This window comes from Oryzias latipes, chromosome 23, assembly GCF_002234675.1.
Source record: "Oryzias latipes chromosome 23, ASM223467v1".
NCBI classification, from domain to species: Eukaryota; Metazoa; Chordata; class Actinopteri; order Beloniformes; family Adrianichthyidae; genus Oryzias; species Oryzias latipes.
Genome location: NC_019881.2, coordinates 9,776,836 through 9,790,347, shown reverse-complemented (window position 1 = coordinate 9,790,347; position 13,512 = coordinate 9,776,836). Strand labels below are relative to the sequence as shown.

General features: G+C 40.8%; 2 protein-coding genes across 3 annotated transcripts in view; one reads left to right on the top strand and one right to left on the bottom strand.

The window, feature by feature from the left end:
- The first annotated feature begins 2,911 nt into the window (after positions 1–2,911).
- LOC101168761 overlaps positions 2,912–13,512 on the top strand; it is a 37,601-nt gene continuing 27,000 nt past the window's right edge. For both annotated transcript variants that reach the window (XM_011492581.3, XM_011492580.3), the window contains exons 1-3: positions 2,912–3,021; positions 3,095–3,147; positions 3,226–3,286. In XM_011492581.3, the coding sequence (XP_011490883.1) occupies positions 3,020–3,021; positions 3,095–3,147; positions 3,226–3,286 (116 nt within the window). In that variant the 5' untranslated portion in view covers positions 2,912–3,019. The remainder of the gene's footprint in view (positions 3,022–3,094; positions 3,148–3,225; positions 3,287–13,512) is intronic.
- Positions 8,216–12,014, bottom strand: LOC111946947. Its single transcript, XM_023952489.1, has 2 exons — positions 11,297–12,014; positions 8,216–9,123 (listed from the first exon to the last, which is right to left on the bottom strand). The coding sequence occupies exon 2, from the start codon at positions 9,064–9,066 to the stop codon at positions 8,308–8,310; it is 759 nt and encodes a 252-aa protein (XP_023808257.1). The 5' UTR covers positions 9,067–9,123; positions 11,297–12,014; the 3' UTR covers positions 8,216–8,307.

Below are 13,512 nucleotides of genomic sequence, written 5' to 3'. Positions count from 1 at the left end.
ATGAATTACTTCTATTGGTTACAAGTAATTGAGTTAAATTTATTCAACCTAATTTCTTACGTCTCTAAAACTCAATAATTGTTTATACAACTCAAATTTACATATTTATCTAACTAAATGTCATATTACTCCAATTCAATTAATATTTTTCCATCTTAATTAAGTATAATTCTCGAACTCTCATATGTCTAAGTTTGAGCCGGCAGATATACTCATTTGTATAACAATAAAAAGAATGAAACAATATGCACAGAGTGCATGAATTCATTAAGGAGTTTTCCATCATTGTCATTACAGCACTTCACGGTAGGGGTGCTATATAAATTCATCATCCTCTCCCTCCCTCTCACTCATGGTGCAGAGACTTAAGCATAGTAGGACAAAATAACTCGGCAAAACACTGTAAAACAGCTAAACAACTAAACACATTTGGTCAAAAACCCACACTTAAACCCAAATCCATCCAGACAGGCAAGGGAATGGTATTCCACAATTGCTTGCGCTGCCGAGTCTAACAGCAGCACCAAAGTTATACCAAAGTCACATTCAATTAAGTATAATTGAATTAATTTGAATGAAAGTAAAATAATTATTTTTAAGCTGACTTAACAAAAAAAAGATTTATCTTCACTGAAGCAAATATTCCAGTTAGATCAAAGTAAAAAAGTTTATTTTTCCAACATCCATATGTGGTCTTATCACCCTCTAACGGTGGAAAAAGTGTTATCTGAGCTTCATCCACTAAATCAGGGGTCGGGAACCTATGGCTCGCAAGCCATATTTGGCTCTTTTGATGGTCACATCTGGCTCGCAGACAAATCTTTAATTATAAAGTCTTTTTTTCATTAGACCAGTCCTTCTCAGGTGCGATGCAATGCCAGAGGGGCGCGCAGTAGAATCGGTGCTTGGTGAAATAAAATCTGCGCCAGCACTATCAGGTTACTATTATCTATTAGTACCAGCCGGAAACCTGTGAATTGCCGTGCCTGCAACTGCGCGCTCCTGTCTCTGAGAAAGAGCCCGCAGTTGCAGGGACGGGATGTGTGAGGAAGAAGGGGGGGGTGGGGTAGTGGGCACATTGTCATAACTTAAAACACACAACCCATCACTCGCTGCAGCGTGAGAGTGTGTTTGGCTCCACGTATGCATGTGAGCAGTCTTTCTCACATCTAAAGAACATTCAGACCAACCTACGATCACGTTTAACGGATGGAAGTCTCAACGCCTGATGAAGCTGAAACTCACCACGTATCGACCGGACAAGACCATCAGCACCAGAAGTCACATTCATGCTAAAAAATACTCAATAATCATTTATTAGCAACAGCATAAAAATGTTATTAAAAAGAATCCACAGACTTATTGTACTTTAAAAGTGTTTAAATTACATCAAATGCAGACACTGACTTATATTTTTAGTTGTAAACATATTGTAGTGGACTGAGTTTAACTGGGTGGCTGTTGGGTCGCATTATAAATTCCGGAGTTCATTGAACGCATCATGCAGAGATCTGATTGGCCCTCAGTTCTGTCGCTCAGCCTGTCGTTGGGGAGTTAGGACCAATGGGTTTCAGCTATGGGCCGAAAAAGGGGAATGGGATGGCTGTGAGGGAATATAAATTTTGGAGAAGCGCTCTCGTCTCGGCGGGAGAGATTGAGGAGTTGCTGAATTTATTGTACGGCGTTTGCTGCGGTCTACAGTAACCAGAATAAAGAACCTTAAAAGAGGTTAAATCTCTGTGCCTCAGTGTGGGAAAAGGACACTACATTATTGTATGGCTCTTTCGAAATTACATTTAAAAATATGTGGCGTTTATGGCTCTCTCGGCTAAAAAGGTTCCCGACCCCTGCACTAAATCATCTTCAAATGGACACGGCATGCTGCTTCACCTCTCTGAAAACAAACTAACCTTCAACTAAACCTGCTCCAGACCAGGTTATGTTCAGAGCATGAGTTGCCATGGCAACTTGACATACCCTGAAACATACCTCCATTTCTGGAATCGAAATCTGAGGTTATCAACTTCCTTAGCCTCAAACTTACCGTGGGAGCTAGCATAACCTGCTTTCTGGAATACCCCCGTTTTTTTTTTTAAATTGTTCAAAACATTTTTTTTGAAGGAGCTACATATAAAAGCATCAAAGCTCCATCAATTTAGGTAAAGTATGTGAAAGAATACTTTAAAAATATTAAAAATTACAAAAATTAAGATCATTTTATGATATGCATTAAATGAAGAGATAGGGAGCCGGTTTAGCTCGTGCTGGTTTGCGGCACCTTCCGTCCGTGAAACCAGGGTTTGAATCCGGGCTGCTCCCTATTCCCTTCTCTACCTCTGTGCCGGTCCCAAGCCCGGTTGCTTTGAGAGGGTTGCGTCAGGAAGGGCATCCGGTGTAAAACATTGCCAAGTTTACCATGCGACTTGTTCGCTGTGGTGACCCCTGATGGGAAAAGCCGAAAGAGAAAGAAGATTAAATGAAGAGATAAAATCTAAAGTCTTTGATAAAAAAAAAAACACAGCTTTGTTCTTGTAATTGCCCTAATTAACAAAAAATTAAGGGAAATAATTTCTTTTTAAATAAATGTAAAAATGTCTTTCTTAATTAAAGAACACAAGTCCTCTTTAAGTTGTGAAGCTGTAGCTCAACAATGTTTTGACAAAATCAACATTACATTTTATATCAAACCTATTTTACTATTAATGAAAACCAAATGTATATTATTTGACACTCTTGTCGTGATATTGAGTTTTGAAATGAGCAAACCTTTTGGACTGTGGTGAGCTGACTGTTAGGTTTTGTAAAATCATTAAACAAATACTTTAAGGTGTGTTACATGTATAAATTATAACTAGACTTCTTTTAAGCTGAAAATTATAAAATAAAAGACGCGACTTTCGAGAACACCTGCTCAGGTGACGCAGTCAGAAGCACACCTGCCGCTTATTAGCGGCCTGTCCGTCCCGACCTGGCCTTCACGTAGGGAAACAGAAAAGTTTGAATCACGTGAATTTTCGAAATGTAAGATAAAAGAATATTTACCAGATTCTCAAACGTTTATCTCCCATTTATGCCTCATTTTTGTTTGTTCCAGGAACTCCTTGGAGTATTCGTTGGTCTTTTTCATTCTGGTGCCTCATTCTTTCGGTGGGTGAAAACCACGTTTGTGAATTTAAAAGTGAACCTGCTTCTTTTGTAGAAAAATGACCCTTTTTTTATCCACAGGCCGCTGCTTTGACATGTCCTTTTCTTTGTGTTGGATGGGGGAAAATGACGCTCTGCAAAGGTAAAACGTGTGCAGCTTTTTGCCCCTCGGGTTCTGTTCTGGCCGTGTCGGTTTGTCGTTATGGTTGCTTTCTGATCACAGATTTGTGAATCCAGGCTGATGTCATGTTTTTTTTAAAGAAACTTTATTAACTAAACTTAATATCTCAAAAAATAAAAATGTAAAAGAGGAGAAAGTACGATTACAGAGCACATTTGAGAAAATCATTATAAAAATAGGGGACATTTTAGTGTATCACCAGAAATGTGGATTATGATTTTAAACAAATTCCAAGTTTAGCTTTCAAATTCATTGAATTTTTCTTAGGATTGCTGTATTTTTTTTATCAACTTGATCATTGAAAAGAAGTAAAGGGGGTTTCATTTGGGTATATTGATGTTTGGACCCTGAAGGCTTGAGTCTGATCAGTGATGATGGTGACTTTCCACAGAAACTATACAGGATAAAACACTATTATCCTAAGTAAAAGTTGTCTGGGGTTTTCCAAAATAAAATTGATATTTTTGATTTTTGCATTTGTTTTTTGCTTTTCGTTTTGATTTTTCTTCTTCTTCACAGTTTAAAAGTTAAGTTAAAAACGACCAAGTGCATCACAGTGGAAAGCACACATGATGCAGCAAAAACTGATCAGTCCATCATTCCGGTCCAGTATGTGGAATTGTTTTGAATTTGGCAAAGACGTGACCATACTGTGTGCTAAAATGTTCTAATTATGTTCCCTTTGGGTTCTTTGGACATTTTTATTTACTAGTTTGTTTGTACACATTTGATTTACACTAGATTATCTTGAAAAAATCCAAGGAATTTGAATTGGAATCTTTGAGTTAGAGGTAAAATCTTAAGCCCGAGCCCGAGTCAGAACCCGACACGGTCGGCACTAAATGACAATCATTACGTTGAACGTAAGAAGCCCGACCCGAACTCTCGCTGACTTTTTTAATAAATATTTTGTAATGGCTGCAAAGAAGCTTCTTAGTCGGGCGGTTGTCAAACGGCTCTTTATTAATCCCCTATGACAGAACGGTTACCGCACGAACCGAAAGGCACAGCCAGCTTCTTCTTAATCAGAGGGAGAACGTTCATCGAACACGCGAGAGCGCGCACACACACACACACACACAGGTAGACCCCGCCCCCTCTATGCCACCAGTCACCAGCCCACCGTTGATTGACATACAATGTGGTCCAGCAACTGGCACAAAGAGGGGGAGGCCGGCCACCCGCAGCTCTGTCCAAACTCTGGGTCTTTACATGTTTATAAAAATATAATTTAAATATAATTTAAAAAATATAATATAATTATAAAAATGTATACTAAAACGATATGTGGATACTAAACAAAGGAATACTTGTTATTTACCATCATTTAACCAAAATGGACTATGATTTGGATTGTCAACCTCAAATTATGATATGAATCATTAAACATCAAAATTCAAGAAAATCTTTTGCAGCAGGATGATCTTAATTGACACAGAGTTGCTTTATTTTGAAAGGAACTTGGATGTGCTGTTGGCAAAAGTAAAAAGTAATTTGTAGAAGAATCTAACCCTGTTATAGATAGATGGATGGATAGATAGATGACTTTATTAATCCCACAATGGGGAAATTTCATTTCTCTGTGGTAGCAACGCGACATTCAGAAATAATCTATATAATATAAGATCAATAAAGGACATCACAAATGACATTTATATTAAATAATTAAAAATATTACTAAAATTATTATGAAAAATTATCAAAAATGAGATTCTTATTAAATTAAAGAAATAAATATTAAATAAATACAGCTGCAAAAGTGTAAAAAACATGCGGTCTGCAAAACATGTAAACTGTAAAACAAAAAAACAAATTTTTTTTCAAAATACAGAAATAACTAATGACGTTCACACCAAAAACAAACTGTTCAGGAATAAAAAACAATTTAAAATTGAAAAACAACAACTACAACAAAAGAAAATAAATAAATGATTGAATGAACACCCTGGGACCGTGGAGTGTCACTGTAACAGTGTTGTACAGTCTGATGGCTGTGGGGAGGAATGACCTGCGGTAGCGCTCCTTCTTACACTGAGGGTGCAACAGTCTTGTGCTGAAGGAGCTGGTCAGCGCCTCTACAGTTTGGTGCAGGGGGTGGGAGGGGTTATCCATGAAGGATGTCTGCTTAGCTAACATCCTGCTGTCTGCCACCTCCTCGATGGACTCAAGTGTGCAGCCCAGGACAGAGCCGGCCTTCCTAACCAGCTTGTTAAGCCTCTTCAAGTCTCTGCCTGCACTGCCCCGCGCCCAGCACACAACTAAACGACCACTGAGGACATCACGGTGTCGTAAAAGGTCCTCAGCAGCTGTCTGCACACGCCAAACGACCTCAGTCTCCTCAGCAGGTGAAGGCGACTCTGACCCCCCCTGTACAGAGCATCCGTGTTGTTGGACCAGTCCAGTCTGTTGTTCAGGTGAACACCCAGATATTTAAATGTGCCCACGACCTCAATTTCTGAACCCTGGATGTTCACCGGTGACTGTAATGGTGAGGACCTCCTGACCATTACAAAGGATCAGCTCCTTTGTCTTGCTGGTGTTAAGCAGCAGGTGGTTAACTTCACACCAGCCAACAAAGTCAGAGATGACCCCCCTGTACTCCTGCTCATCCCCCCCTGATACACAGCCCACAATGGCACTGTCATCTGAGAACTTCTGTAGATGACAGTGGTGGGAGTCGTAGATGAAGTCTGATGTGTACAGGGTAAACAGGAATGGGGAGAGCACAGTCCCTTGAGGTGCCCCCGTGCTGCAGACCACCACATCAGACACAGTCACGCAGCCTCACAAACTGTAGCCTGTCTGTGAGGTAGCTGATGGTCCAAGCAGTGAGATGTTGGTCCACACCTGCAACCTCCAGCTTCCTCCTCAGCAGTGATGGCTGAATTGTGTTGAAAGCACTGGAGAAATCAAAAAACATGACTCTCACAGTGCTCCCAGGGGACTCCAGGTGCGACAGGGCCCGATGCTGCAGGTAGATGATGGCGTCATCCACCCCGATGCCTGGTCGATATGCAAACTGCAGCGGGTCCAGTGCTGAGCTCACCTGAGTGCGGAGATGGCTGAGGATGATCCTCTCCATAGCCTTCATCAGGTGGGAAGTCAAGGCGACAGGTCTGAAGTGGTTCGGTTCCGTAGGACGAGGTTTTTGGAACCGGAACCAGGCAGGAAGTCCTCCAGAGGACTGGTACCTTCTCCAGTCTGAGGCTCATATTAAATATGAACAGCATCACCACACAGAGCTGGTCTGCACACTCCCTGAGGAGCCTGGAGGTGATGTTGTCAGGGCCTGTTGCCTTCCTGGCCTTTGTTCTCCTTAACTCCATCCTAACCTGATTCAGGGTGAGGCAGAGGGGGGTTGGAGGGTGGGTGGGCGGTGGCTGGTCTGGTGCTATGAGTCGGGGGGGGGGGGGGGGGGGGGGGTCCCTTTGCTTCTGTTGGAAGAAGGGGAGAGTGGACTGCTTGGTGCTGAGATGGTAACAGCTGGAGCTGGGAGGAGACGCCTGAGCTGGAAAGGTGTGAAGAGGGGGCCGTGTGGGTGGAGACTGGGGGCTGGGCAGAATCAAATATGTTAAAAAACAGGTTCAGTTCATTTGCCCAGGCTTGGTCACCTGTGACCTGGCGATCATTTCCAGCCTCAGCATGTCCTAAGATGTGTTTCAGACCTCTCCATACATCACGGATGTTGTTCTGTTCCAGGCGCTGCTCCAGTTTCTTCCTGTAGCAGTCCTTGCATTTCCTGATGCTGTATTTCAGGTCCCTCTGTACCAGGGGTCGGGAACCTTTTTGGCCAAGAGAGCCATAAATGCCACATATTTTGAAATGTAATTTCGAAAGAGCCATACAATAATGTAGTGTCCCTTTCCCACACTGAGGCACGGAGACTTAACCTCTTTTAGGGTTCTTTATTCTTGTTATTGCAGACCGCAACAAACGCCGCACAATTAATTCAGCAACTCCTCAATCTCTCCCACAGAGACGAGAGAGAGCGCTTCTCCCAACTTTATATTCCCCTGCTACCGCTGCAGCCCCTCCCATTTCCCTTATTCGGCCCATAGCTGAACCCCATTGGTCCAAACTACCTAACAACAGGCTGAGCGACAGAACTGAGAGCCAATCAGATCTCTGCTTGACGCGTTCAATGAACTCCAGAACTTTTAACGCTGCCCAACAGCCATCCAACTCAGTCCGCGACAATTTGTTTAAAACTAAATATACAAATGAATATGTGCATTTGATTTAATTTCAACATTTTTAAAGTAGAATAAGTCTGTGGATTCTTTTTAATAACATTGTTATTCTGTTGCTAATAAATGATGAGTATTTCTCGTGGTAGTTTTGCTGATGGTCTAGTCTGGTTGATACGTGGTGAGTTTCTGCTTCATGCAGGCGTTGAGACTTTAAACGTCATCGTAGGTCTGAATGTTCTGTAGATGTGAGAAAGACTGCTCACATGCAGACGGGGAGCCAAACACACACTCACACGCTGCAGTGAGTGACGGGCAGCGGGTTTTACGTTTTTATAATCCCTGCGCGATTCACCTGCTGTCCCCCCACCCCCACCCTCTGCTTTCTCCCTCACACATCCCGTCCCCGCATCTGCGCGCTCTTTCTCAGAGACGGGAGCGCGCAGTTTTAGGCACGTCAATTCACAGGTTTCCAGCTGGTACAAACTCTGTGAAATAATAGATAATAGTAAACTGATAGCGCTGGCGCAGATTTCTCTCTCTAAGCACTGCTACTACTGCGCGCCTCTGGCATCGCCCAGCGCCCGAGAAGGACTGGTCTAATGAAAAAAAAAAAACTATAATTAAAGATTTGTCTGCGAGCCACATGTGACCATCAAAAGAGCCATATATGGCTCGCGAGCCATAGGTTCCCGACCCCTGCTCTGTACTCTGCGTAGCTCCTCCTTGTCCCCAGAGAGAAAAGCCCTCTTCTTCTCATTTAGGAGGGTCTTCAGCTTAGGAGTGACCCAGGGCTTATTGTTGGAAAAACACTGCACTGATTTTGTTTGCACTGTGTTTTCCACACAGAAATTGACATGGTCCGTGATAGTCAGTAAGACTGTCAATGTCCTCCCCGTGTGGACTGCAGAGAACGTCCCAGTCTGTGGTGCTAAAACAGTCCCTTACTCGCCCTGTTACCTCCTCAGTCCAGATCTTCACCGTTTTAATCTGTGGTTTCTGCTGTTTCACCACTGGAGTGTAAGCAGAGGAGAGATGGACCAGGTTGTGATCAGAGCGTCCTAAACGGGGGAGGGGGGCAGAAGTATATGCATTCTTGACGTTAGCATATAAAAGGTCCAGAGTTTTCTTGTCCCTTGAATGACAGTTCACATACTGGGTGAAGTTGGACAGGGTGGCGGGGAGGGGGGTGCAGGCATGGTTAAAGTCCCCAGAAATGAGGATCAGGGCCTGTGGGTGTTGTGTCTGCAGCTGGGACACGGTGCTGTGCACGCGCTCACAAGCGACAGCAGCGTCAGCCGACGGAGGGATGTATACAGTCACCACCAGCACATGGGAGAACTCCCGTGGGAGGTAGTACGGCCGAACGCTGACTGCCACCAGTTCAATGTCCTTGCTGCAGTGCTGCTCTTTCACAGTGATGTGGTTCGGGTTACACCATCTGTCATTCACGAACACCGCCAGACCACCGCCTTTCTTCTTTCCGCTCTGCGCCGCGCTCCGGTCCGCCCGCACCAGCGTGAATCCGTTAACTGAGACCACGGAGTTTGTCATTTCCTGGTGGAGCCACGTCTCGGTGAAACACAGCAGGCTGCTCTCCCGGTACACCCGCTGCAGACGCATGAGCGCTGTTGTGTTAGGCCGTCCAGCTTGTTAGAGAGAGCGCGGACGTTTCCCATAGTAATGGATGGTAAATATGGCTTGTACCACGACGCTGAAGTTGGCTTCCGATTCACAGCTTCCGATTCGCAAGGGCACTAAAGGAACATTCCGCTGTATTTTTTGCACTAAGATCACCTAAAACCGGGTCCTGTTAAAAAACCGCTGGACCTGGACTGCTCAAACCTGGATTAAATTATAATTTAGATAGTAAAGAACACATAAAACACAGTTTCGGATTTGTGAAACCTTCCTCTGATTTGTGAAAATGTGAAATAGGTTCATTTTATCGCATTTTACGCACTGAGTCCACCTTAGACCAGGTCCTGTTCAAAAACCGCTGTACCTGGACTGCTCAAACCTGGATTAAATTATAATTTAGATAGTAAAGAACACAATAAACACAGTTTCTGGTTTGTGAAAACTTCTGATTTGTGAAAATGTGAAATAGGTTGATTTTTATCGCATTTTACGCACTGAGTCCACCTTAGACCAGGTCCTGTTCAAAAACTGCTGTGTGAAATAATATATTTTTATCGCATTTTATGCACTTTAAGGACAATAGGGACAAGGGAAGGACAACTTACAGCAAAACACCAAAACAGGAACTTTAACGTAAATAAGAAAACAAACCAAGAAATATTGAACAAAAAAACTAAACTTATGTCAGAGATACATGCTAACCGTGACCATAACTATGTATCCAATCTGACATCTGTTTCTCAGTTTATTTTGTATTTTGAGATTTTGATGTCGCCTCATCTAGCCTTCTTGGATTCCTAAAGTCCATCGTAAAAGTGCCAGCTTTTGTCTGGGCCAAGTATGTGGAATGCAACAAAGTGATTTTGCGCACCCAGGTTAGGGCCACCGGCTCGTACCTGTGTGAACACATACAATAGTAAAATCCAGTATAAAAAATAAAAATGTTAAGGAATAAAAAAATACAATTCCACCCAAATTTCATGAACAGGACCTGGTCAGAGGTGGACTCAGTGCGTAAAATGCGATAAAATGAACCTATTTCACGAATCAGAGGAAGGTTTTACAAATCCGAAACTGTGTTTAATGTGTTCTTTACTATCTAATGCATAATTGCATCCAGGTTTGAGCAGTTCAGGTCCAGCGGTTTTTGCACAAGACCTGGTCTAAGGTGGACTCAGTGCGTAAAATGCGATAAAAATCAACCTATTTCACATTTTCACAAATCAGAGGAAGTTTTCACAAACCAGAAACTGTGTTTATTGTGTTCTTTGCTATCTAAATTATAATTTAATCCAGGTTTGAGCAGTCCAGGTACAGCGGTTTTTGCACAGGACCTGGTCTAAGGTGGACTCGGTGCGTAAAATGCAATAAAAATCAACCTATTTCACATTTTCACAAATCAGAGGAAAGTTTCACAAATCCGAAACTGTGTTTATTGTGTTCTTTACTATCTAAATTATAATTTAATCCAGGTTTGAGCAGTCCAGGTACAGCGGTTTTTGCACAGGACCTGGTCTAAGGTGCACTCAGTGCGTAAAATGCAATAAAAATCAACCTATTTCACATTTTCACAAATCAGAGGAAGTTTTCACAAACCAGAAACTGTGTTTATTGTGTTCTTTACTATCTAAATTATAATTTAATCCAGGTTTGAGCAGTCCAGGTACAGCGGTTTTTGCACAGGACCTGGTCTAAGGTGGACTCAGTGCGTAAAATGCAATAAAAATCAACCTATTTCACATTTTCACAAATCAGAGGAAGGTTTCACAAATCCGAAACTGTGTTTAATGTGTTCTTTACTATCTAAATTATAATTTAATCCAGGTTTGAGCAATCCAGGTCCAGCTGTTTTTGCACAGGACCTGTCTGAAGTGGACTCAGGTTTTTTTTATCGCCTTTTTCTCACTATTTCACATTTTCACAAATCAGAGGAAGGTTTCACAAATCAGAAACTGTGTTTAATGTGTTTTGTAGTATCTAATGCATAATTTAATCCAGGTTTGAGCAGTCCAGGTCCAGCGGTTTTTGAACAGGACCCGGTTTTAGGTGATCTTAGTGCAAAAAATACAGCGGAATGTTCTTTTAGTGCCCTTGCGAATCGGAAGCTGTGAATCGGAAGCCAACTTCAGCGTCGTGCTTGTACCTCCGTCTTCTCTCCCGGCGTTTAACTCCAGCTCTGCAGCCTCGTCGTTTCCTCCGTATTTCAGCTGGAACATCTGGCTTTCCCGCGAGGAGAATCTCAGCTCGGTTAAGAGCTAACAACTGATCTCGAGTGTAAACAATGGAGCTGCATCCTAACGGATCCCCCGAGCTTGAGTTGAGAAAAAATAAAAAAAACAAAAAGCAAAAGTAATAATGTTCCCGTCCTTTGTCGCAGAACTTCGTAATAGTTGTTGAAAAATACAAAAAACACAAATAAGGTGGAAGAAAATATTAAAAAACGCAAAGTAAGGAACACAAAAAGGTAGAGCTGCCCAGATAAGCTGCCACACACGCGGCGCCATGGTAACCAATCAATTAATTAATTAATTAATTAATAAGCCAAATGTAAATATTTAACAGTTGCATTACAAAGAAATGTCTTGATGGTCACAAACACAAAGTGTATTTTTCCAACCATTAAGTGGGATTTTTTCAGGATCTGGTTTACACTTTATTTTTATTTTTTTTATTTTTTATTTTTTTTTGGATCTGGTCTACACGGCCAATGAGTTATATCGCTAAAGAGACACGCCCGCTTGGGAAGCCTGACCAACAGTGGTGGAGCGCAACGCCTTCTTGGTGAGGTCGTCTGTGCCCACATGACAATGATGTCTATAGCTTTTGGTGGCATCTAAGTAGCTTTTATATCATTTATATATATTTATATATCTTCATATTTATACATATATAGAAATATATGTATATAATTTGTGTATATATACATCATTTGTTGCTGTTAAATAAGAGAAACAGTCAGCCTTAAAAGCTCAAACTTTAATGAAAAATGCATATCTGCAGGACTTCTTACAAATTAAAAAAATGATTACAAAGAATTTTTAAAAATAATTTAACATTTAGAAGTTTTAGACCTCTTTGACATGTAATTTGAATTATTTAAAAAAGCCCAATTGTAAGTCAATAATAATATATAAATAAGTCAATAATAATAGTAAATAATAGCAATATATAAATGAGTCAATAATAATAATGTATAACAATATATAAATAAGTCAATAATGATAATAAATATTAGCAATATATAAGTTAATAATAACAATAATAATAATGAATCAATAATAATAAAAAATCAATAGTAAAATCAATAAGTAAAATTAAAGTCCAAAAGTCACCAACAGATTTACTCTTAAAAAAACAAAAACAATAGATTTACCCTACTAATTCATGTGAGTGATCAATTTGGTGTAACACAGACAGTGTAACACAACAGTCTGGCCAGTCTTATCAAAATGTGTTTCCACAAAATTTTTTGAACATAAACAGACTGCATTGGTTGTTGGTAACCACAATGATCCATCTGGGTTAGCTCTTTTTGGCCCACTTTTTTCTTAAGTCTGAATCCATTGGAAACCTGCAAGAAAAGTTCAGTCACTGAGTCAGAAATGTATAAATAAATAAATTATATTACTATAATAGCCTAGTCCTAGTATACTGTATATAGGTTTAACACAATAAAGTTTGCATTTTTGTCGACAGAAAATTATACATGCATCACGCAGCATGTTGAGAATTGCCTGCAGCATCATGCATGTCCACATGTGTACTATTAATAAAGCCCCTGCAGGATTAAAAGAAAAAAAATTATAGTACTTGCCTGTGAAATTTTATGCCTTCCTCCTTCATGAACTCATTTCTCCGATTTTGGCAGTTGAAACCCGCAAAATGAGCTGGCATTTTGCAAAAAATGTGTTTACATGCATGCACTGCAGCAATAACTTGACCTCACCAAGATGGCGGTGCTCTCCTCCCATTAGGAATCACGTGATGTTTCCTCTTGCTAACTCATTGTACATGGCTCTGTTAGCATAAAAGGTTGTATTCTGCTCTAAACGCACAGATTCCATAACATGCCTAGAAAATTAAGAGGGTTTTTCAGCTTCGATTACTGTGACACATTCCACAAAAACATACGATTTTTGTTCTGTGTTTTCAAAGACCACTGTAGATCTTCATAAAATATCATGATCTTAAATCCCTGGCTATAGATTAATTTCATTGATTTCTGAAGAATTAAAAGAAAAACACGACCATAAATGTAACTTTAAAAAAAAATCACCTTGTTGTAATGTCTAACACTGTGCTTTAAATAAGTACAGTGCAAGACATTTCAGAATAAAGTACATTTAAATATTTTTATGT